Genomic DNA, 25922 nt, shown 5'->3' with positions numbered 1-25922 from the left:
TCTAAAATTAAAATGTAAAAAATAATTAACGTAACGGTGCAGAATTGACATTCGAAAACTAAATGATTCATAATGGTTTTGAATATACCTCATCACCAGTGATAATGAGCTCCGAGGGCCATGCAACAAATGACCCTATTGCATCTCGCATCAATGTTGTCTCTGAGACCATGTCAGGTACTGGTAGCACCGCATCATGATCTAATACAACATCAACTGATACTTTCAGGTGTCCATCCGGGAGCGGTCTATGGTGAAGTAAATCTCCCACAGTGTTGTGCACTTTTCCCTTGCCAACTAGGCGATAATACGGTGCCGATAAGTATAGTTGGCAAGAAGAAATGCCCTAAACCAATAGTAAATATAAAGTCATTATCGTTAATAAAATAGAACAATTTGTAAGGAAAAGAAATTTATAATTACCTCGGGAAGTTTTCTTTGACAGTTGAAACTAGCTTTATCACTAGTTTTTTTCACCGATGCAGTATTGCACTTTTCTTTTATACATATCTTTATCTCTTTGCAATTCAGAGACTTGTGCTTGCAATTCCTGCAATTTTTGCAACACTTCTTGATTGGTAGGATTTCTTCTCCTAGGATGCTTGTAAAAAGAGGTTGGAGTCACACCATGACCCTTACCCCTCACCCGACCGGGATACTCAGGAGCATCTAGTGCTCTACTAAGTACGCTCCTATCATCCTGGTCCTCACCGGTGGACACCGATTGCGACAAGGTCTCCTGTAATTCATTTACATTTCAATAATTATTAGTGGAGATAAAAAATCATTTATATATTAAAAAACATTTAACTGACTAATTAAAGACATAGTATTATACTTACACATTCAGTATAAACTCTCTGAACATCGGGATCGACAGCTTGATTCTTGCCCACACGAGCTTCCTTCCACAACACATGTACAGGAAGTGAAGTTTCCTCACTTTTAGTCTCCTCTAACTATGCATTGACACAAGTGATAAAATCGTCAAATAAAACACATTTATACAATTAATTAAAACGCATTTCTATTTACTTACAATTTTATCCTCTAAGCGTGCATATCCCAAACGCCCTTTTTTGTATGGATACGCGGGTTTGGATGCTCTCACACTATTCGTGGCACTCCTTTTCCGAAAATCTTCATCTCTTTGATTTACAAACTCAACCCAATCTTTTTCATCAATGAAGATCTCATACTTTTTTGGCCGTCCCGGTGCCTCTTCAAGAAAGTTTCCATCTTTATCCTTAAGATAGGTGTTTGTCAAAAAAGCTTTCCACCCTCTATATCTTTTTCCGGCCAAACTAAGTATGTAGCGTCTACGATCATCTGGTATCTCAAAAGTCCTCTGCAAAAAAACATACGCATAGTGTGTTAGTATAAGTAATTTAAACAATTTATCGTCAAGATAATAACAACAACCATATATGATATATACCTGAAGCTCGTCCCAAATCGCTTTTTTTTCCGCATCCAACTCTTCGCTTTTCAGATTCCATTTAGCTACGGAGACTGGAATATGCATACGAACAAGTGTACCAATATAGCTTGTCAACTTTGCAGAATTAGGACCAATTGGTTGGTTTTCAGAATTCCATTCCAAATGGTATACTAATCCTTGGTCTCTATGTCTAATGATTCCCTTTATAATGGTGATGCCTCGTGCAACTTCTTTTGCTTCAGTATCAGGTGGAGCATTTGTATCCGGAGCATCTCTTTCTTGAGCATCTCTTTCTTGTGAGTTTTCTTGTGAGTTTTCAGGTGGAGCATCTCTATCCGGAGCCATTGAACCTGTATCAAACAATGTAAGATTCTTGAATGAGATCAAACTTTCACTCTTCACAAGTAACCCCTATCTAGCAAAGATATTCCTAAAAAATATAAAATAAAAAACTTAATTGAAGAGTATAAAAATTAGGTCATAGTCCATAGCTTAAAAAAATCAGCATTGTATCATTATGTCAAATGCATTCAAATTCAAGTAAACTCACAAACTAACACAATTTTCAAACCAAAAATGAAACAAGATGCAAGAAGTCACATTGTACCATGAGAAATTGGGTTCAAAACAAGTTCTAAATCCCTAAACCAACATCCCGGACAACCATGATATACGTATAAATTGGCTCTCAAAATTCACTTCAAACAAGTTCAAGATGAAAGAAAGTAAACTCAACCATAGCCAAAAGATCTATCGATCAACCAAAATCATGCATATTCAAATATCAAAGCTCAACGATGTCTTTAGAATCAAAATCAAATAATATCAATACAAAATATGACTTAATTCCACTTCAAAACATGAGATCAATTCCAACCACCTTTGAATCAATTAACTTAGAAACCGGGAAGCCACTACACCAACCTATTAACGCATACTTAAGTTCACTTCAAACATGTCTTACACAACGAACTCGGGCAGCCATGAACATGAACCAAAACCAAAACTCAAAGAGAAGCACAATATCATTCAAACCCAATCTAATACAATATATGGATTATCAAACACTTAGCAAAAAGAACCACCAATAGTTATACTCAAACCCGACACATAACTATGCTAATGTGAGTATTAGCATAGAAAACGATTGCATTCATCTTTCAAATGTCAAAAACAATGCCATTATCCAATGCCCAGTTACAACATAGAAGCAGAAGAGAACACCTAATATAATATACTCAGGAAAAAGCACTTTGTTTATTCGCGATGTGGAATCATAAGGATTTATATAATCAAATTCAAGAGAAAACTACAATATTAACTGTAAAAAAATCACAAACACAAACAATATTAAGGAGAACACAAACACAACCAAATTCTTTACAGTCATACATTCCTAGAGAAAACTACAAAATCACAAGAAAACATATTGGCGATATCGCGAATAACCAATAAATCGTGTACCTTCGTCTTCGTTTTCTGGGCAAGGGTTGTTCTTCATTCTAGCTTCGTCTTCTATTCGTATTTGTTTTTCTGGGTGGTTTTGAGGATGAGATACGGTCTTCTCGAATTCATATTCATTCTAGCTTCGTCTTCGTCTTCTCTTAATAGATGGCAGCGTTTCTATGGAGTTTCTATGGAGTTCTTCGTAGATGGCAGTGTTTCTTCGTTCCGGGCAGCGATGGCAGTGAAAGAAAATTAGGGATTATGAAACAGCTATTATTTGGATTTTAAAAATTTTAATTGACGAAACAGCTATGAAAGCGCTTTTAGAAAGCGCTCTGGTAGCCCTGCCTTTACCAGCCCTTTTTAGGGTAAAAGCGCTTTCGTACCCCCCCCTTTAAGAGCGCTTCTGAAAGCGCTTTCATAAGCCACCTATAAGAGCGCTTTTTGAAAGCGCTTTCGTACCCCCTCTATAAGAGCGCTTTTTGAAAGCGCTTTCGTACCCCCCTATAAGAGCGCTTTTAGAAAGCGCTTTCGTACCCCCCCCCCCCCCTTTAAGAGCGCTTTTTTTGCGTGTTTTTTTATTTTATTTTTAGCGAAACCTATGCCAGCGCTTTCTCCAAAAAGCGCTTTAGTAGGGGTGCTGCTAAAAGACAAATTTGGCATAGTGTACTATTTGTATAAATCATCGTGATTAATGCCAAACTAATTTGATATCTGATAAGTTGCCATTTGTATTATATTTTCATCACTTATTAGATAGGAATCCAGGTACTCTGTAGCACTTTGCTTGTATTTTTTATCATTTAAGTCAGTTTTATTTACCGTAAGTAAATTGCGCATTTTAGTGTTTTAAGTTTATTTCAAGTTTATCTCACATTTTAAGCTTTGGTTGTGTCCCTTTAATTGTGTTCAGGTAAAAATAAAAGTTCCAAAAGATGCAGTGCGAGAAAGTGGAGAAATTCGGGATAACGGTGGACGTTGACTCAAGATACCAGAGGTGCCACACGATCATCCGTGTCAGCTGACACGAACCGTGTCACAAGACCTACAACTTGGAAGCAGAAAACTAGAAAATTAGAAGTGCAACACGGCCACCTGTGTCAGCTGACACGGGCCATGTCACAAGGCCTATAACTTAAAGGAAAGATCAGAAGCACAACACGGTTACCCGTGTCAGCTGACACGGGCCGTGTCACAAGGCCTAAAGCTTGAGGAAAGAATCAGAAGTGCAACTGATTCTTTTGTTTTTCTGATTTTTTACTAAGTGTTGACCTAAAAGGGTGTTTTGGGTATTTTCCAACTGATTTGAGTGGTTCTCTTGTGTCTGAAGAGTTTTTACTATTTAAGAGGGTTTTCATGATAAAAGAAGGGAATTTTGACAAAACGAAGAATTTTTACATGATCAAAGATCGGAGAGACCAAGGTCATTGGAGGGCAGCGGATTTTCATGAGCGAAAACAATTGAAGATCTAAGTTATCCGACTACTTGTAACGTCTAATTTTTATCTCGTAATTATTTTGAACAATTTGATATTGTAAACAACTTTGATTATTTATTTCCAGTAATAATTTTGTTTTTCATAGTCAATTTGATTGTTCAATGTTCTTAATGCTTTCCCTATCGGACCAATAGGGATTGATTCATGACTAACAATCAGGGCTGGACCATCGTTGTTAAATCCTTTGATCGATTATACTATAGTAGATATCACCTATGACTAGGAATACCCTATAGTAACCGGTACATTCTTGATAATTCAAATGCTTAATTTCATCACTAATTTCTATGGACATTGAGGTTAGGATTGAATGTTTAAAGGTTTTCCCACTAAGGTTTTAGGGGAAAATAAACTTAAGAACCGGTAGTTGATTATTTGGAATTTGTTATTGAAATAAGTTACATGGTAAATCATACGTCTTGTCCTAGCATGTTCCTCATATTTGTCAAAGCCAATCTATCATTCAGTTATATGTACTTACTGTTAATTTATAATTTGCAAAACAAAATCCAAACTCTAGTTTTTGTTTAGGATGTTGCACCCCAATTTATAATTTGCTTAAGATGTTGCCTAAAACTCCAAAGGAATGAGAATGATATTGACTAAAATTAGCAAGGTACTCACTCTCTTTTCCAACTCTTTTACTTTGTGCTTAGTATTGTTAAAGCTTTGCATCCCACTTGTTTTTAAAAATGATTTTGTATTGTTAAAATTCAACCTTTTAAACCAACCATTGATTTTGTATTGTTAAAACTCAACCAATCTCTTTTAAATTACCCTTTGCCTTGTATTGTTAAAGCTTGTCACCTTTTAAAGCTTGTTAAGTGTTGTTAAAGCTTAACATTTTAAAGACCCGTTGAGTATTGTTAAAGCTCAACACCCAAAAAGATTTTCACTTGGCCTTTTATTTTCCTTTTAAGGGGAACTACAGAAGCTCTGACTTCCCTATTGCACTTAAGGGGTATGTATGCCTAAGACGCGATGTCTTATCGAGCTCACTTTTAAAATATTATTTTCTCATCCTCCCACTTTATTTAAACCCAAAAAACACAACAAAAAAAGTTTTACGACAATAACAATGATAATATATATTTCAAAGAGGATCCTACGGAGTACCGTAGATGTGACGGGTGCTAATACCTTCTCCTTGCATAACCAACCCCTCGTACCTAGATCTCTGATAAGTTTATTAGTTTTGATTTTAAAAACTTTTGTGAGTTTTATTTCACTCTTTCTCCTATTTCCTTTGGAAACAATAAATCGCAGTGACGACTCTGTTAAAATATCTGAACTAAGTCAATCAATAGCTCTAGTCTCACAAATTTCACCGCTACAATAGCCTTTTTTCCTAATGAGGTTATGCCTCGTTTACTCGGAGAATTCCAAGGGGAGATAGCTTGGTCCTCAAGGCACTCATTTTCAAGGTGGTTGTACCCTTAGGCCACATAATATGTCTATGGAGATCAAAATTACAAGTTTTAATGTCAGCTTGATACTTTTCTTTATGGGTGGTGATTGCAACCCTATCCCTTTTGATAATTTGTTAGGGAAGTTGAGATGTTAGAATATCACAAACATTATTAACCGCATCAGCAAAAAGATCGTTAAGTTGTGGCTTGTGTGGTAATTGATGGTGGTGGTTTAATGGATTAAGAATAGAGGCATAATCAAAGGATGATCAGACCTCTTTTGCGGCAACAATGGGAAATGATTGCTTAAGAGGAAGGTAAACTGAGTTTGAACCGTGCTTAAAATCGCCAGAGTATTGTTTCTTAGAGTTAAAATTCTATTCTTATTTAGATAGAAATTATATTTTCCATAACATTTTATTTTATTATTATTTAATAGTTATGATTTTATTATATTTAGTATAATTATTTAATTTTAATATATACGGCGGGGATGGATACAAAACAAGGAAAATCGACATCACTCTAGTAGGGGTGTTCGCGGTGTGACTTTGGATCGGTTTTTTAGATATCCAAATTACAAATTATATTTTTAATTAATATTATAAAAATACTAATAAATATTAAGTTTGATATAATATATAACATACACTATATTAAAAGTTAATCTTACAAAATAAAGATTAAGTTTGACATAATATATAATACTATATTAAAAGTTAATCTTACAAAATAATAATGATCTCTTATGGTTGAAACAAATGAAATAAAAAATAAAAAGATTACATCAAACTAATAAATAGTATTTAAAAAATATGTGTCATCTAATAATAAATTAACACAATATATCATACTAATAAAAAAAAATATGTCCTGAATTGGTTTTGAAAAATTATTCCGAAATCGGATGCGAATTGTCGATTTTTACAAAATGACATTCAAACATTGCTAATAATTTTTATTTTGGGGTATTTTTGATTTTTTGAATCGATTTATGATTCTTATTTGGATCGGGTTTGGATTTGAATACTCATACCCTTACATGTTGGGCTATCTCTACTATTTGGAGTGGTCCAAATGGATGTGGGTTAATGGCTCGTGTGCGGTGTGTGTAAGTCTTTGTTACTATTCAACAAAGAGGAATAGGGTTTAGACGTGAGTGACAACAAGAAAAAGTAGAGAGAATAGTGAAATCCCACATCCCCATTTCAGCACAAATTAGTCCCACGAAATCAGAGCTTGCGTTTAATCCAACAGCTGGATCGTCCTGAAATTTTATCACAGTGTTTATGACTTCTAGGATTACATTCTGAACGGTGAAAATTGAATTTTGAGCTTTCTAAGTCCGTCTGTTGTGTCCATCTTTGAGTTGCGAATTTCTTAATGTTTTTGGATTGTTTTGTCTCTCTTAATTCTTGTTGTATCTCTTAATTCTTGTTGTATTCCAAGACTGATTGTAGATCTTTATGATGTTTATGTATGTCTCTGAATAGTATTATAGAGAACCTTGTTTATATCCATTGTTGATTATATTGGAGATATTAATTGGCCTATGGGCCCCGTGGATTTTTACTCCTAGTTAACAGAGGTTTTTCCACGCTAAAATTGTGTTGTGTTGTTAGTGTGTTTTTTTATTGTCTCTAAGTTGCATTTGATATTTGGGAGAGATTGTGTTGTTGCATTATTTTGCTACTAGGTAAGCTCAGATAAATCAATGCAAACAAACTTTTAGTATCATTGATATTTTAGTTTTTTTTAATCTATATAAACATTAATTGAGTTGCTTATTAGACTTTGTTTAGTAAAACTAGCTGATAGGTGGTAGTTGATGTTTGATAGCTAGTAGCTAATGATTGATAGCTGGTAGCTGATGACTCATAGCCGATAAATTAATTTGAGTGCTTGATAAATTAGCTATTACAGTATCTAATAAATACAAAATTTCTTAAAAGGATATTTTTAATTAAGAAATTGGTGGTTTCATTATCTTATTATATTATATTATTAAATTAATTTTTATTCGAAAAATAAATGTATTAATTAAAATATACAAAACAATTAAAAGATATCATCAAAATATATTAAATATATATAAATCTTATAATGAAATTTAACGAGTTACGTGAAATAATAGTTGTAGTTTTGAATTTTGTTATATTAATCTAAAAAAATAAAAATAAGTTTTTTTTGGATGATAATAAAAATAAGTTTATCGTTCTCCAATAAAACTGCAATGATATTCTGAATTTTTTTTCTCAGTTGATCTCATTGATTCTCCTTTGACGTTTCACTAACTTGATAATTATCAACATTATTTTAAAATTCATTATATAAATAATGCATTTAAGGGTAAAAATATGTTTTTTCCTCTTTTATTGGTTGAAACATATGTGGGTCCTACTACTTTATGTGGGACCTATTTTCATAGTGAGAGGCTCACACATGTATCAACCAATAAGAAAGTGAGTGTTTGAGAGAGTGTTCAAAAGAGAGTGTTGCTAGCACTCCTCTTTTATTAAAATAATAATGTAATAAATAGAAGAAAAAGTCACAAACTAATAACTATAAACTCAAAAGCTACTTCAAATAGCTTTTGAGAAAAAGTTAAAAGCTAATAAAATTAACTACAAACTAAAAGCTAAAAGACAGTTATCAAATAAAGTTTATTCATTAATAAGAATTGAAAAACTAAAAGTTAAAGACTAAACTTATGGCTAAAAATAAACATATGATAAGCTACATGCTAAATTTCAACTTTGATATTTTTAGCAAAATAAATTTAAATTTAATAAATTCTATCAGTCTATTCTCATTTTTAATGGACGCACCTTTTAGATATAAATTACATTTCAACAATCACGACATCAAATCTTTAAATTTTAAATTTTAATGTCCATGAGCCGATATGATTAAGAAAATTGCACAGTGGAAAAATCTTCATTTGAAAAATAATGAGTTGAAAATACAATTTGATACTTTCAATCAACTTTAAAAGTAAAGAAAAAGTTTTAAAAGCCAACATGTGTTAGACGAGTAGAAAGGCGCATATTGCGGTTGGGATAAAAGCAAATATTGAGAGAGATATTTATCTTATAGCATGAGAAGATATTTTGAGACAAATTTTTTTTTTATAAAATATCTAAAAAATAATGCTTTTGAAAGATATTATGCTTCTAAAAAAATTAAAAGAGATATTATGTTACATAGTGGTAGACATTAAAGCAATCAACGTCTAATTAACTTAATTATCAATCATAATGAGACAAACAATCCTAATAACTATCACAAGTTGGTTTCAAATTTATCATGTGTGTTTACTATTTTTATTTTGTTGAAAAACAATTAATGAGGAAAATAGTAGCACATGGATTCAAATAATGAATATTGAGTGAAGTGTAAAAACCAAAAGTGAAAAAAAAGTGTTTCTAACATTTCTCATATGTCCCAACAAGTACTAAATATTTGTACTAAAATAAGTGAGAATAACATTTTAATCATTCTAGTCAAATGGAATCACATGAAGGAATAAGGTGCATTTTGTTAGTGCTCAATGTTATAAACCACTATTATTAGTTTTTATCAAACAACCTTATGCAAGAAGCTTAATTTCCACTCTATGTGAATAATCTCTTTACTTCTTCATTAGTAAAAGGAAAATACCCAAAAGAAGGAGCCAAAACAAAATAAAATAAAGTTTAAAGGTAAGATATGACAAATGAAGGACATAAAGTTTGTGAAAATGTTTTATTATATAGTTTGTTAAATGAAAAATAATAATAAAGGTGTAGATGCTATTTAACTAGATGGTCCCTTTTTTGCATCTATCCTAATTCTCATTTCCCATCTACTTTAATCTTTCTCAATGGGAGGACTATAAGAGTTCCCATGCCATTGATGCTTATTATTAATACAAAAAGTTATTATTTATGGCATCTTCTAGTATTAGCCTTTGTTTTAAGTATTAGGATAATGTTATGTGGTCCTACCCACTATTTATCTTACTAGGTTTTTCTTTTGTTCATCTCTCATGATATAGCTTTTAGTGTTAAGAAACACAACTCACTAACAAAGTTGAAAGTTGAGACTCGAAAAAGCAATAAATAATATATTTTTTAAGATCCTATATACATTATTAGAAAGCACCATGATTACCAAAGATGGCATGTGGCATGCATTTATATCTTCCACCTTCATTTTTGTGCATTGCCTGGTTTTTTTAATTAAATTTATCCATTGAAATGAGAAGAACCATAATAACCGTAAAAAATTTAACTTTCTCAAAACTAATATCGAACTCCGAATATATGGTTAAACTAAAAGAGAGAGTGTTATCTGATTCAAGTATAACCAATTTGGTTTGTTTTCCCATTTGAGACGCCTGTTGTTGAGATTTTTATACATTCACGCAGTCAAAACGATATAAACCGTTTGACTTTAATCATACCACTCACATATAATAGTTTTAATTTTTTCAAAATTATTTATTTGATCTTGATCGGACGGTCAAGACATACTTGAATGCAAAACTTTTTTTACTACAAATCTGAATCCTTTGTTTTCACTTTTCAACTAACTTGGGTTGGGGACTCGTTAATAAAATGCTACTTTGCCTACTTTTCTCAACTTATCATATACTACCTTTTTTTTTTTCAAGTCCTTGACTAACCAAAATATGACAAAACCGCAAGCAACTTGTTCAGTCATTATTATTATGTTTTGTGTGTGTGTGAATCTACAAGAAATGGTGGGTCAAATTTTAGACTATCTTACATAATCCTTATCCTTTATATGCATTCAAACTTGACTATTACCTTAAAAATATCAACACTTGCGTAACACATTCACACCTATCTCCCTTTATACGGAACAACTTGTTTGTAAATATCTAACACATGAAATGGCGAAATTCACATGAAATTCACTAAATCTTAAAGTGATGGATCAAGTTCAAGATAAATATAATTTCTATTCTACTGACTACTGGAACTATGGAATTGGGATCACATTTTGCCTAAAAAAGTAAATAACTCATGGTCAAATATATACTTTGATGTCTTTATTCTATAATAACTTAATAATAATAATAATTGAAGGGCTATGAGTAAATATACCTTCCGTAAAATAAAAAAAAAAAGTAAAGATACCTAAGCCATGTTATTCACCTAGTGTGACTATTTGTCATTTTCTCCACGTAGTTAAAACACTTTGAATTTAAGTACTAGTACACTTTTCCATCAATTTCAACAATAACAAATTGCCACTTGTACACATGTCATAGCCGGACAATTCTTCACACACCACTACCACCGAGTTTCAGTACCATCACCATGAACCTGTCTAAACATATCGCATTTTAATTTTAATCTTATAAAGTTATGGTCACAAAATAGGGCTATTGAACAGTGTTGACAAAACAGGAGTAACTGAACTTGGATCATCATGTTCAGCATCATCCCCTCCACACAATGACTCGTATAAAGATACTGTTAAATAGTTACTATTATAAATATAATTAGTAGTAGAAAAAATAAATTAAACACAGCAAAAACTTTGTCCTACCTTAGCCTTCCTCTTTAAGTAGAGCTAAGCACCCACCACCCCACTACACACCAAACACAACCTGCCTCCAATTTCACCTCTATCTTTCTCTCTCTCACACCCCTTCATTTTAAGTCAAGTCTTCTCCAACTGACTCTTATCCTAAAATAATCCACAATACCCAAACCTACCTTTCTCAACTATAAGTACCTACCTCAATTATTCAACTTCCCAAAACCCTCTTCTTTTCTCTCTCTCTTTCTATAAACAATAACACACTCAATTCAACTAACTTTTTTTCCATTTCAACATGACTCGCTCTCTTAGAACATTACAATCCATTTCCTCCGCCGCACCTCCGCCCGACTCCACCGCCTCTTTAGAATCCGACTTCGTCGTCATCCTCGCCGCTCTCCTCTGCGCTCTCATTTCCGTCGTCGGCCTCACCGCCATCGCCCGATGCGCTTGGCTCCGCCGCGGCCCCGCCGCCGGAGCCTCCCCGACCACCGCCGTTGTCAACAAAGGTCTCAAAAAGAAAGTTCTCAATTCACTTCCCAAATTCACCTACCTCGGCGACACTCCCGGAAAATGGATAGTCTCGTCGGAGTGCGCCATTTGTCTCTCGGAGTTCACCGCCGGCGAAGAGGTTAGAGTGCTTCCCCAGTGCGGTCACGGCTTCCACGTGGCGTGTGTAGACACGTGGCTTGGGTCTCACTCCTCGTGTCCTTCTTGCCGTGCTCCTTTCGCCGTCGCTAGGTGTCAGAAATGCGGCCTATACCAACCAAATCCTGCCGGAGAAGTCACTGGAGAAGTCACCGGAGAAACAGAGCCGAAAACCACCGGCGACAGGAATGTAGAAGTTGTTGTTGTGAATTCCAATTGTGTTAGCGACGGCGTTGATAGACATAGCCACGGTGGTTATAATGGCTTTTTGCCGTAAAACTTGTTATTTTATATTTTCTCTATCAATTTGTATATTTAAATGTAAATATTATATATTATTTTGTTTAAATCTCTGGTTTTTGTTTCTCAGTTCAGAGTTTATCTCAATATATTAAAACTAGTCTCTATACCCCCGTGCGAGGCACGGGTTAAATATTAATAAGTAAAAATATATAATAAAATTATTTATAATTTATAAATAAAGTTATAATAACATTATAATAATATTATAATCCATTATAAAATATTCTTGATATTATTAGTATACATATTTTATTCTTTAAATAATAAATTATTTATTGTTACTAAATATATTTGTATTATTTAAAGATTGAATATATCATTTTTTTAAAAAAAATTTAATCTATGTAAGTTATTTAAATTTTGTACAAAATTTCTATAAGTTATTTAAAAAAAATTATATAGTCTTTAAATTCATTATATTCAATTCTTTATATTCAAAAAGAATACCAACAACTTAACTCATACGATATATTACATATCTATTTTACAATTTTTAACTACTATACAATTGACAAATATATTGGTCTCAAATCCTAAATATTGAATTCTCTATACAATATGTTAAATTCTCGCAAGCCTCGATTGCCAATTACCTGCAACATAAAGAAGATAAACATTTTTGTTAAATAACATTAATAATTAATAATTTTTGAATTTCTATTATAACAAAATTGATAATCAAAATTGATTTGAAATTAAAGTGAAAATTAAAAGAGGGGAGTGGAGATTGTGTTATTTTGATATGCTTCCATCACCACTACGTTACAGAATGAAAACTTGTTCAAGTAGAATGACTATGAATTGAAAGTAATAAATAATAAACAATAAAAAATAGTAATTAGGAATTAATAAAATAATTAATTAAGTAATTTATAACTAACATAAACCAATGAATATAAATTAGTTGATCTAGCCACATAAAGCAGTGGCCCTCTATAATAGAAAAACTCATGTTTAATTAAGCTCTAGAATTAGAAATATGAGATGAAAATTGAAAAGTCCATATCCAAAAATGAAAGCCCCCTATAATAGAAAAATTCATGTTTGTCAAACAATATTTAACTTCTGTAACATTGTTTGATTAAGTTCATTTGCATTAGGTTTCAATGCATCAGAATATCCAGAACTCCAATAGTTTCCCTATCGAATGATTACGTAAATCTCAGCTTGAACCATGATTTCAACTTCTGCTAGTGCTTTTCCAGCCCCTGCTGAAATAACTATGTTATGATTTTGCATCAATTTCTTATTCACATGTCCTGAAACAGACACAATCTTTTGCTTCTATGAATGAATGCTTATGTTCATCTTCTGTGATATCTTTAGAATGATCAACAATGGCCTTTGTTATAGGATGCCCACTGTTCACCTAATCATATAGATGGTGATCATCCAGTACTCAGAATGATGGCAAAGTATAACTACAAAGCAACATAAGAATGAAGAAACTAAAAAAAATTAAGTTTAATGCAACAGCTGGCAATAGCTTAGCATTGCAAGCCTAACTTGACTATTTTTAAATCATGAAATAAAGCAAAAGAATGGTATAGAATTAGATACTGATATACCAAATATAGCAAATAATAAAACCATGCTACATGGAACATTGACATTATAAGGAAACAAAATGTATTTAGAATATATCACACACCAGTATAGCCTTTACCCAAGTAAAAATACTCTTTGCAACAGAAAAAGCCGATACTCCAATATTTCCTCCGCTCATTTGCAGCAAAAAAGTAACACATTTTACAACCAAATCAACCCTTATTCATTTTTGAAAGAATTCAAATGACAACGACGACAACGATGATGACGATTAAAGCAAAGAGAGACATACCATGAGATCTTTTAATTCCTTCTGTAATATGCAATTACATGAGAAAATAATGAACAAATAAAACCAAATAAAAAAACATTGAAGTTAGTCAACATCAAAATCGCTTATCATATAAGTGCTCATGTATAAACTAATACATAGATGTAACAGAAACCTTTAACTTCTCTACTTATGCTTTCTTACTCCCTCAACTAATTCAAGAAGCATAGTTACCTCAGATGAATCATCGTCGTTCAAGCTTCCCAGAGCTCCTGTTGACGAAGATCCTAGTAGTGGCTATATTTTGCCTGCTGAACCCTACCACCGATACACTATCCCGCAATAGCAGTGCTATAGCGTGCTATTGACAACATAGACAATAGCTTATTTTGATGATACAACAGATAAAAAGCACTAATGAAAACAAATGATAGAATATGACTACCAAAATCCTAAAGAAAATTAAAGTTAAATAGAAAACATCAAAGGGAGGAATATGTTCATATGAACAGACTCCATATCTTCTATTAAATCATCACATTCCTTTTTATAATGCTAAATAGAGGTTACCTTTCTTGAGCTTTCTGTTTTCATCGACCGGCCAAAATCTTGAGCTTTCTCCATTACACCATATCTATATAATACTATAAACCATAATAAACAAAACTAAAATCATTAATCAAAATTCAATATCATTCACCTAAATCAGACCAACCAAAACTTTGATAAGAACAAACTTCGAAAAAACCATTTAATTTGCATACTTTTTTCCATGTCAATGTCACTACAACCCTGCTCTCATCACAAACCATAACCGCAAATCATCAGCACCTTCACTAAATCACTAAGAACTCCCACAACCCAAACTCAGACACCGCTAACATACCGCACAGACAACAATAACCTGTAAACGAAAATGAAGAAGAAGAACGAATCAGAAATCAGAGAGAAGAAGACGAAGCATACAGAAGAGGATTTGACAATAAAAAATCAACCATTCCACATACCTAACCCTTTTCGAATTCGTTTGTATCTTTTGTTTTTTGTTTGTAAGTTGTTGTTGCATTTTCGTTTTTTCACCATGTATACCGTGAATATCAAATATGAGGTATGGGATTTGATGGGTTTAGGGTTAGTTTCTTCTTTGCTCTTGATTGCTGGGTTGATGCGTTTGAGGATTGAGAATGAGCAGGAGATCGTGTAGAGATTTGGTTCAAGTGTTTTGTTGTTGTTGTTTTTTATCTTTAACCGAGATTGAAATGGAAATGTGCGAGAGAGAGAAATCAACAAAAAACTTTAATTGATTACCTGAAAAATCGAAGGCGTGACATTGAAGATGAGATGAATGGGATTGGGAGAATAGAAATTGATGATGAATGTGAAACGGCTGGAGCCTGGAGGTATATTTTCTTCGGTCTTCCCCAAATATTTGCTTATACATGTACCGAGGTTGGTATGTGAAGCGTGAGACACAAAAAACAGAGTACATTAATTAGATAAATTAAAAAAATTAAAAAATACATAAAAATTTAATATTAATAATATATTTAAAGAAGGTTTCCATTTATAGCTAAAATATAAATAAAGGATGGATTGAGAGTTTGACAAGTGGCAAACTTGCCAAAATACTCATCTAGCTATATTATATTGTATGATTTTGGGCAATTTTTCACCTTTTATTTTACATTATCTTTTATCCATTAAATACTCTTTTTTCTTTTTGATAGAGACTATTATTATTATAATGATATCAATCAAAGTCTTTTTTACGTTGGGGGAATGGTGTTCTTTTCCTAATTATTGGCAGTATATTACTATCTCCATCTCACAAAACTTTTCTTACTTTTTTCATAAAAGTTAAAAAGAAATTATAAATAAATAATTACAATTTTGTTAAGTTCCCTTTAGTAACTATTGATTGATTATTTGATTTTGTTATAAAAAAAATAGTACGGGTTGATTCTCACTAACGTGCAAGTCATAGCACATGATATTTAGTAAATAGTACAGGTGAAGTAAAATATTGTCGTTAATTATATTCAACTTTCTATGTTTATTAATGATATAAGAATTTATTAGTAAGAACTAATTTTATTGGCAATGTCATTGTTGTTAGATTAGATATTTTACTTGGGTTTGGATTTCAAACTAGTTTAATTGGCAATGCCATTGTTTTTAGATTAGATATTTTATTTGGGTTTGGATTTCAAACTAGTTTTATTGGCAATGCCAATGTTTTTAGATTGAGGTTTGCTATTTTGACATTAAAATAGCTACACCGTAGTTGTACACCAGAGCCTTTTTCAAAGCTTCTAGGAGTGGCACAGAAATCCAAGTAAAGAAAAAATAATTAAAAAACAAAAAGTACATGAATTGGTATATATATACGGTGTAGTGTCACATATGGGTGTAGATTTAGCATTTCTCTTTTAGATTGAGGTTTGCTATTTTGACATTAAAATAGCTACACCGTAGTTGTACACCAGAGCCTTTTTCAAAGCTTTTAGGAGTGGCACAGAAATCCAAGTAAATGAAAAAATAATTAAAAAAACAAAAAGTACATGAATTGGTAGATGTTTTACTTGGGTTTGGATTTCAAATTGAAAATATTGTGTCTTCGAATTTATAGTAACTATTGTCACTTTGTTTAAATATGTAAAACAATGAATAATATTCACGAAAGATTATACAAATTACTTTCAATTTATTTTAATTTAGCATGTAAATGAAATAATACAATTTTTTTAAATTTAATATGTGAATGACATAACATGTCATTTTTAACGTAGTAAGATGGGATTAGGATTCAGTGACTTTGATTCATATGACTTTAAGTGATTATAGTTCTTTTTGATGAAAGGAAAAGTGAAAAAAAAAAAAAAAAAAGGAGAAAATAGAATAAAAGAAAAAGTTACGGTGATTTTGGCACCTTAAAGTCATTGAAACTCAATTCAACAACATGTCTTTGTTGTGGGAGTATGTGTATGCTAAATTTAAACTTAGTTTTATTTTATGTAGCGAGTTTATAACACTTCATTTTAAAATAATTGTCGTTTTTGCAAATAAAGTTTGTTTTAAAATGAATGTAATTTTCTCTTTTTAATATAGAAATGACTATTTTTCTAAATGTGTAAATACCAAAGTATCCCTATTTAGAGTTTGATTTGTGATTTTGTTGTCTTATGATTTTGATTTGTGGTTTTATTGTGATATGATTTTGATTTGGAATTTTGTTGTGTTAAAATTGATTAGGGAATTACAATTGATTTTCACTACTTTTTTTCACTAAAATTTTGTTGTGTTATGATTTTGTTTTGAAATTTGATTTGGGATTAATTCTCATTCTTATTAAGATTGATTTTGAATTTTGTTGGGCACAACCACCTTTTTTAATTTTTTTTTCAAAATGTGTAATTACCAAAGTATCCCTACTGAGTGTTTGATTTGTGATTTTGTTGTGTTATGATTTTGATTAGGGATTTTTTTTTTGTGTTATGATTTTGATTTGGGAATTGTGATTGACTTTCACTATATTTTTTTCACTAAGATTTTGTTGTGTTATGATTTTGTTTTAGAATTTGATTTGGCATTGATTCTCACTAAGATTGATTTTGGATTTTGTTGTGTTGTGTTAATTTATTTAATTGATTATGCAGCACAAAAGTGATAATGAAGAGTAAAAAAATTAATTATTTTTTCAAGAGGAAAGAAAGAGATGAAGAGAATTTAACACTTATGCCCAAACCTCAAAGAGTTTTTGAAAATTCAAGAATTGAAGAAAACGTTAATAGTTTGTTGGGATGACATTGAAAATTCTTTAGAACGTGATTTTGAAAAACGTCCTTCAATGTAGAAATATCATGTAAATCAAATGGATGAAATACAAAGAATTTTTTTAAAACAGGGTCCATATCAAATGAATTTAGAGCAATATACATTGTCTGGTAAAAAAGATCATCAAAGATGCTTTCAACACGCCTGATTTAGCCTTTTTTCTTCATAGTTAAAATATTCACCTTCAAAAGATGCTACTTATTGCTTACCATGTTATCTTTCTAGCAAAAGACCAAGTGGACGTCTTGGTTCCGATGAGAAATATTACTTTTAACCTTGATACCAATTGCATTCTAGTTGAAAAATATTATCCTATGGATTTCAATGAGCAAAAAAAAGACTAATCTGAAATTTCAACTTCAACATTTTATTATTGACGCTGGTCGAGCATCGAGTTTGAATAATCTATCAACTATTCAAGAATTCCGTTCATCTTTGTTTGCAACTGAAACTGAAGAAAATTTAATGATTGATAGTCGGCTCCGCCTTATCATGACTTTGCCTGTATCTACACCTATTGCAAAAGATTTTTTTTTCAGCAATAAAAATTATCAAGACAAGGTTGAGAAATAAAATAGGGCTATTGAACAGTGTGTGGCAAAACAAGAGTAACTGAACTTGGATCAACATGTTCAGCATCATCCTTGGGCAACAGAAGTTGCTCATCGCCTCGACACGATGACTCGTATAAAGATACAGAGAATTCATTCATGATGTATCCTTACAATTTAAATCGAATCTCATAGAATTAACCATACCAACTAAACTTCGGCTTCATCACTATCTCCTCCAAATAAGGAAGCCATTTTCATAGCAAGCTTTGCGGCCATTTCCCTTCTTTGAAAATCAGGCATCAATCTTAATCCTGTGCGCATATTTCCAATTTCAGACATCAACTGTTCCAAATCATCTAACTCAAGACATTCACTTTCGTCTAATTTCCCGTCTCTTTCAGAATTTACCGTACTGTGAACAACAGCTGTGTCACCGTGGTTCTTAAACTCGGTGCTTGAAGTTGTGGGTTGGAGCTCTTTATCGGATTTATTTCGATTGTCGTGTTCACAAGCTGTATTGGGATTGTTTTGAGGAACTGAGGATTCTCCTGCATCTAAGGAGGTTGCAGAAATCCATCCTTGTTCAGTTTCGTCCCAAGCATCGTCTAAACCATTTGATAAAACTTCATACTCTTGTTCATAGTCAGATTCTTCCGAAGATATCTCTGAAGAACAGAAAACGGATAACCGAAAATTAGTACACATTCATTTTAAATTACTAGGAGCATGCTACAAAGAATAAAATTAAATAAAGAGACCGACCTTCTATATCTGGAAATGATGGTTGGCTTATCCTTTCACCGGATTTCAGTACCATCCCAGGCCACATATGTGCAGAAAGTGCCCCATAGAGGCGTTCAACTCCTTGTAAATCACCGTCTACAGATAGGCCTGTAAACAACATTTCATTTTATCAAGATACAAGTTTATACATGTAACGAAATTGCACCAGATCAATATAAAAGGAAGAGTCAGTTATGTGTAGTATGTTATAAACCAGATCAATATAAAAGGAAGCGAATCGGTACATTTGTCAAAATCGGCATTGGAAGCACAGGCCTCAATGAACTCAATGTGGTGCTCAGCACACCATTCCAAACACGACTTTCTGATGTCCCAGGATGGTTCTTCACTTCCCAATAAACTAGTTCCTTCAGATTCAGATATTCCAAACTCGGAGAATTCATTTGCAGAAGAGTCTTCGAGTTTCAGCAACCGTCTTCTGTATTCAACATGAACCGGATGATCTGGAACCAGATCTACTTTGTTTCCAATACATAGTAATATCTCAAACTTTTGAATATCAGTGTGTGAGACCCAACCTTGAAGTGCAGTTAGCGAAGATAACTGCACATAATGAAAAAATAACTATACATTACATACAAATTTAACTGCATTGTGGGTACTCAACCCACAAGTAAAACAAGAAAGTATTCATTCCGTTCGAAATATACATTGTTTAAGCAAATAAAAATTGTTTCAGAATAAGTATATCATTATATTTTTCTAATGTAACAAAATTAATTTATCCTAGTTTTACCCAGAGTAGTCAATAGCGGCGCTATCCTGCTATATCGGAGCTGAGCGGAGGCCAGCTACTATGGGAAGAGCCTTAGCGGTGCACAACACTATAGCAGCTGCTATAGGGTAAATAGCGGGTAGCGTGGGCAGAGCAGTTCCTGGCCCAGAGCGGTTTTTGTCACGCTATTCTTTTCACTTCTGAAAAACCGAAATTACCCCTTAAATTTAAAACGTTTTAAGGGTAATTTTGGGTTTTTGAATCAAATTTGAGTCGAGACTCAACCCTATCCTTCCTTCACCGACATTTCTGCATAGACTGCACTTCAGTCATTCCAAAGAAAAAACACAAGTTCCTCCTTCACCTCTCTCACTTCATATGTTTATAATTACTATTCATGTAATTCATCCAAAAAATAATCAAATGGCGTCCATCCCACTATATGCTATCCCACCATCCCATTTTTGGAGTCGGCCACTCCGCACTGCTATCCAGGATTGACTACTCTGGTTTTACACCTAAATTAATGTTGTGTGCGCATCGCTATCAGGTCATTATATCCCACTATGTATTTATGACAACTGTTAATAGTCAATAGGTAATGAGGAAAATTTCATAAAATCGTTATTAACGAAGGCAAAGAAACTAACATCATTCATGTCAAAGACCATCACCAAAGCAGTCATTTGATCAAACCCGGGAACATTGTCGACAGAAAACCCGTCATGAAGATGAGCCATCCAAACAGCAACATCAGCAGTATAGTATTTATTGTTAATAGTCCACCTATCAATAATCCCATAACCAAATTACACAATCACAGAAACTCAAAAACATAAATCATAAACAATCATTTGCATAAAATGATTCATAGAAAACATACCCATGAACATTTACTTCCGAAGCTGAATCAAATGCATCTTCAGAATCAACAGATATCAATCCTATACTCAGCATCAACAAAACAAAATGTCAACAAAATTTCACCACATAAATAAATAATCCTAAAAAAAACAAAAAACATGCGTTAATTAGAACCCTAAAAAGTGAAAGAGGCGGTTACGGGAAAGGAGGGTGCGTTTGCCGACGGTGGAGGATCCGATGATGAAGATTCCGGGTCGGTTTTCGAGAGAAACTGGATCCGTTTGTGATTCGGTAACATCCATGTGTGGCAGTTGGAAAATTAGTGTGAGCTGAATTACTCAAAGAGTCAAAGATTGTGTTTTTGTTCTTCTGCTACTGATTGTTGGATTTGTTCTTCGTTCATTTCTGACTGTATCGTGTTTCCCGAGGTTTCGCTGTGGTGGCGAAGGTAGTGTTCTCCTCTGGTAGCATGCACGGTAGTAACGGTGTGTCGTTCAAAAGTCAAAACTATCTGTTGGCCCATTTGAACTTACGCTGGCCTTCTAATATTTTGGAAAGTGTTGCTACCTACACTACCCAATTTCTTTATCCACCCATCTCTTATTGTTAAATCACGCACTCCCACAAAAATACCTATTTTATTATTTATCCATCTTAAATTTACGATTGATAAAAAAAATACACTTTTAAAAAATTAGTAAAAAACAATAATAGGTCATGACAGAGAAGGAAACTACAAGAATCAAAATTCCTCTCAAGACACTTAGACACTTGTAGTAGAAGAGTGAAATGTCCATTTATGTTGAAATATGTGTCAGGCAGTATTAGTTTGAATGTAACAGTTAGATGTGGTATTCACAATCATGAACTAGCTAAGAATTTAGTAGGTCATTATATATTAAGCCATTTAAAACCTCATGAAAGACAATTTGTTAATGAAATAACAAAATACAACATGGGGTCAAGATTCATAGTTGCCGCTTCGAAAAATAGAGACCCTAATAATCTAATGAGTACAACTTAGGTGTATAAGGCAAGATATACATACCAATCTATCATTAGAGGCTTATTCACGAAAATGCAACATTTGTTAACTAATTAATGATGAGAAATACATGTGCTAAATCAAAAACATGGAGGAATCAAATGTCATTGCTGATATATTCTGGACACATCCTGAGTCTGTGAAGTTGTTGAACATGTTTCATTTGGTGTTGAGCTTTGATTGTACATGCAAATCAAACAGGTACTAGCTCCCACCATCTGAGATCGTTAGTGTTACACTAACAAAGTTTTCTAGTAAAGCAAACAAGACGTTGAAAAGGTCATCTAGTAAAGCTCCATCAAGTCAGCCATCTGGAAAGTCTTCAAGACATCTTTACTTGTATCAGATTCCTATTTTCTCACATGAAAATGTTGAAGATATTATAAATATGGAGTTTGATGGAAAGTGTAATTTTTGTGTTATTAGATTTACTTGAATGGGATGAAAAGTCACAATTTTTCGTTCTGACACATTTAGATGGTGAAGTTTATCTAAACTGTCAGTTGTATTCTAGTGTGTTCTATGGTATAGTCTAAAGATCTAGGAGTTCATTGTGAATATCTAGCTTGAAATTTCAAGATCAGAAGAAACGGATGGTTGTTCCTGATACGGATTACCCTATTGCTTCTAGATACAATGTGGTATTGGTCTCGTTGTCCTCTAACTTTAACATCAATTTCTTCCCACTTGTGCTTTCTCCATCTATGTTTGCGAGTAGACATAAAATTATTGCAGTTGGTTTTGTTAACAACAATCATTGGGTTCAAGTGAAGTTAAGAACGAGATCTTATCAATGCAATAAAATCTAACCACATGAGATTTTAAGAAAGCAATAAACCTAAACACGCACTTCTAATCAAAATTAAAATAGAGAGAAAAGAAAATGGTACATCGGAAGTACAGTGGTTCGACAATTCGTCCTTGCTATGCATACTCCATTATCCAATGGATCCCCATTAAAATTTTGTTGTTCTTCCACTATAATTTTGACAAATATTACAGAGATGTTAAATACAATCACAATCCAAACAATATTGAAGATACAAAATCTTCGATTCGAATCCTCGTTAACTTGTACACAATATCTGACACTAAATCCTTGCAAAATCTTTACTCGAAATCGACTTAAATCTTGCATCCCGAAGAATGTTGCACCAAGTATCTGCTCTACAACAATCTTCACTCGATCCTAGTGCTATATTGAGTCTCTTCATGTTTGAAGATTGAGAATAACTCTCAATTTGTATGTAGGCCTCCATACAATACTACCAAAATAATTATGGAGAGAAAAACCTCTTTCTTTTCCACTGGATTTTTCAACCCTGACCACAACCACACACACAATTTGAAAACCCCTGAAATCCTCAAGAAATCTTAAAAAAAATATTAATCACAAAAATAATCCTCCTTATAGATCTCACACTCGAAGATAAGAGATATATCTAAACTAAATTGGATGAAGAAAGAGGTTGAAGATGAAAATTTTGTTTGAAAAATTCAAAACTCTTTTGAAAGTTGAGAGAACAAATGTATTGTGAATTATAAATTAAAAGTGGATGTGTATGTTTTTCAACATTGTAATGAGTTTTGAGAAAATTGTTTTATATATGTTGGAAATCTAGCACAAAAATGAGAGATAAATGTTGTTTGATTCGATTCATAAGCAAAAAAGTATATTCCGAGTCAAGAGATCAAGTGATTTAAATCAAGACCCAAGAAACAAGAAAAACCAAATATGTGATTTGAGTCATGCTTTTTGTGATTCGAGTCATGAAAGTCTCTAATTCGAATCACATTTATAGAACCAAATTCTAAAAGATGCAAATAGTGTCTGTTTCAAATCAGACAATCTGCTATTTGAATCAAAACTATATGATTCAATTCATGGATGATATGATTTTAATCATGACAACATGAGAGCAATTCATGGACATATGTAATACTAGTTCCATTCATGCGGGTGTGTGATTCGAATCACACTTCAAGAACCTCAGTTTTTGCCAAATGTGAAGTGTTTTTGAGATTCCAACCTTATCATGACTTGAACCATTCTCAAATGTAGTTCTAGATTTAAAAACTCAATCGTATTCGATCTTTATAGTGAACTAGGATAACAGTAAAGCATTGATATTATTATATGGATAGACTGATGACTCAATCTCATGGATCATGGATAAATAGTTATCAAATCTTCACATATGTATGCATATTAGGAGTGGTATTTATCATGGACTAACCTACTTTGAGAATATTACATAGAATGTTATGAATGTGTTATAAATTATTTGTAATATTGAAACCACTCTCTCTCTCTCTCTCTCTCTCTCTCTCTCTCTCTCTCTCTCTCTCTCTCTCTCTCTCTCTCTCTCTCTCTCTCTCTCTCTCTCTCTCTCTCTCTCTCTCTCTCTCTCTCTCTCTCTCTCTCTCTCATATTAAAGACACTAAGGGTGCATTTGATTCACATTGAAATACAGGACAGTAAGAACAGCACATCACAAGCCGTTAAGTTACTAGACAATTATTTGTCCTGTGCTTTGTCTGATAAATCATGGACATCACAAGCACAATAATTTCTATTTTACCATAATATCCTTTATATACAATTTAGATATTTTATTAATAATACATATTTAATTTATATATATATATATATATATATATATATATATATATATATATATATATATATATATATATATATATATATATATATATATATATTATTGTCATTTGATGATTATGATGATGGACAAAAAGTTGTCCCATGATTTATTGATGTACAAGAATTTGGGTTTTTGTAATGTCCTTTGAATCTTTTTTTGTCCAGTACTTCTTTCATTTATCAAATCAAACACAGAACAACTATTGTTGTTCTGTCCAGTTCCTTAATTTTTAACAAATCAAACGCACCATTTATTCCTGTGGACTTAGTAGATGCGTTGCTCTTCAACACTCATGATCGTTCTTCTGATGATTATGTATCAACAAGTAATCGCCACATGAGATAGTGAATCTATCACTGATCATACTCATTCATTACTCATTCATAAGGATCAACTTAATGAAAATTTTTGTTTTCTGTTGCATTTTAGATTGCAAATTCCCTTCACCTCTTACATGTATCTTGACTCTAGATTATCCCATAAATCTTTTGTGAATGGACTATTTTAATGGATATAGAACAAGGATTCTCACATAGCCTTGAAGATATGCCATGTGCAAATATAGTCATTGTTGCTACACTTTTGCATCTATTTTTGCTATAAGTGTTTCTTCTTCCTACTCTAACTTTTAAAATGCCAAGGAAATTCATCTTTTTCCGTTAGCAGATGAAGTTGTCTCCATCAAATATTTTCAATTTCACAAAATCAGAAGCCATTTATTTATTTGATGCAGCCAATGATTAAGAATAATCCAACTTAAAGATTGTTAGGAATATTTGTTGTTGGAAAGATGATGCAATACTCGAAAAAGAGAATGTTGATGAATATTGCACTTAGAAAATTTTATAGCCTCTGTTTCCACACTAACTTTTAAATTCGATTCTCCCCCATCAATTTATAGATACTGAATGCAAATGGACTGGACAACAAATTCCTGCACGAACACAACAAACTTATCTTTTGATAATAAGTTATAAATTTTTTTCCTACACTTTACTCATTCATTAGAGAAATATAAGATGATTTAAATTGATGTAAATGAAAGAGAAATGATTTAGAGTAATTGCCAAGAGTTGTGTCTTGAGCTCGATTCTTATAACCTTACATGTTGCATTTGTGACAGGTGTGTCTGTTTGCTTCCCAAGCGTTGTGTCTCAAGCTCGATTCTTGCGACCTTACATTCTCAGACAGGAACTATCACCTCTAGGCCGGATGATCTTTTGTTGCAACATTAATACAATGTATTTATATATCAGTACAAATTACAATGTATTATCCTCTCTCTGCTTCTTCTTGCGATGAAAATTCTTGTGATGCATGACAGA

At 32.6% G+C, this 25922-nt stretch overlaps 2 protein-coding genes across 2 annotated transcripts; one reads left to right on the top strand and one right to left on the bottom strand.

The window, feature by feature from the left end:
* The first annotated feature begins 11354 nt into the window (after positions 1-11354).
* Positions 11355-12385, top strand: LOC131637988 (RING-H2 finger protein ATL8-like). The gene has a single exon (XM_058908547.1). The coding sequence runs from the start codon at positions 11644-11646 to the stop codon at positions 12271-12273; it is 630 nt and encodes a 209-aa protein (XP_058764530.1). The 5' UTR covers positions 11355-11643; the 3' UTR covers positions 12274-12385.
* A 6129-nt stretch (positions 12386-18514) lies between these two features.
* On the bottom strand, positions 18515-21372 carry LOC131638000 (uncharacterized). Its single transcript, XM_058908559.1, has 6 exons — positions 21089-21372; positions 20909-20969; positions 20676-20811; positions 19535-19853; positions 19269-19397; positions 18515-19171 (listed from the first exon to the last, which is right to left on the bottom strand). Exons 1-6 carry the CDS (start codon positions 21189-21191, stop codon positions 18714-18716), a joined length of 1206 nt encoding a protein of 401 aa, XP_058764542.1. The 5' UTR covers positions 21192-21372; the 3' UTR covers positions 18515-18713.
* Positions 21373-25922: the final 4550 nt, after the last annotated feature.

This window comes from Vicia villosa, unplaced genomic scaffold, assembly GCF_029867415.1.
Source record: "Vicia villosa cultivar HV-30 ecotype Madison, WI unplaced genomic scaffold, Vvil1.0 ctg.002131F_1_1, whole genome shotgun sequence".
Classification (NCBI taxonomy): domain Eukaryota; kingdom Viridiplantae; phylum Streptophyta; class Magnoliopsida; order Fabales; family Fabaceae; genus Vicia; species Vicia villosa.
The sequence above is the reverse complement of the archived record's forward strand: the minus strand, read 5'-3'. Positions and strand labels throughout refer to the sequence as shown.

Coding starts and splice junctions, on each gene's coding strand:
- LOC131637988 (XM_058908547.1), top strand. CDS start 11,644: ATGACTCGCTCTCTTAGAACATTACAATCCATTTCCTCCGCCGCACCT.
- LOC131638000 (XM_058908559.1), bottom strand. CDS start 21,191: ATGGATGTTACCGAATCACAAACGGATCCAGTTTCTCTCGAAAACCGA. Junction 20,970..21,088: donor CAAACGCACCCTCCTTTCCC/GTAACCGCCTCT, acceptor TGCTGAGTATAG/GATTGATATCTGTTGATTCT. Junction 19,172..19,268: donor ATCATTTCCAGATATAGAAG/GTCGGTCTCTTT, acceptor TCTGTTCTTCAG/AGATATCTTCGGAAGAATCT.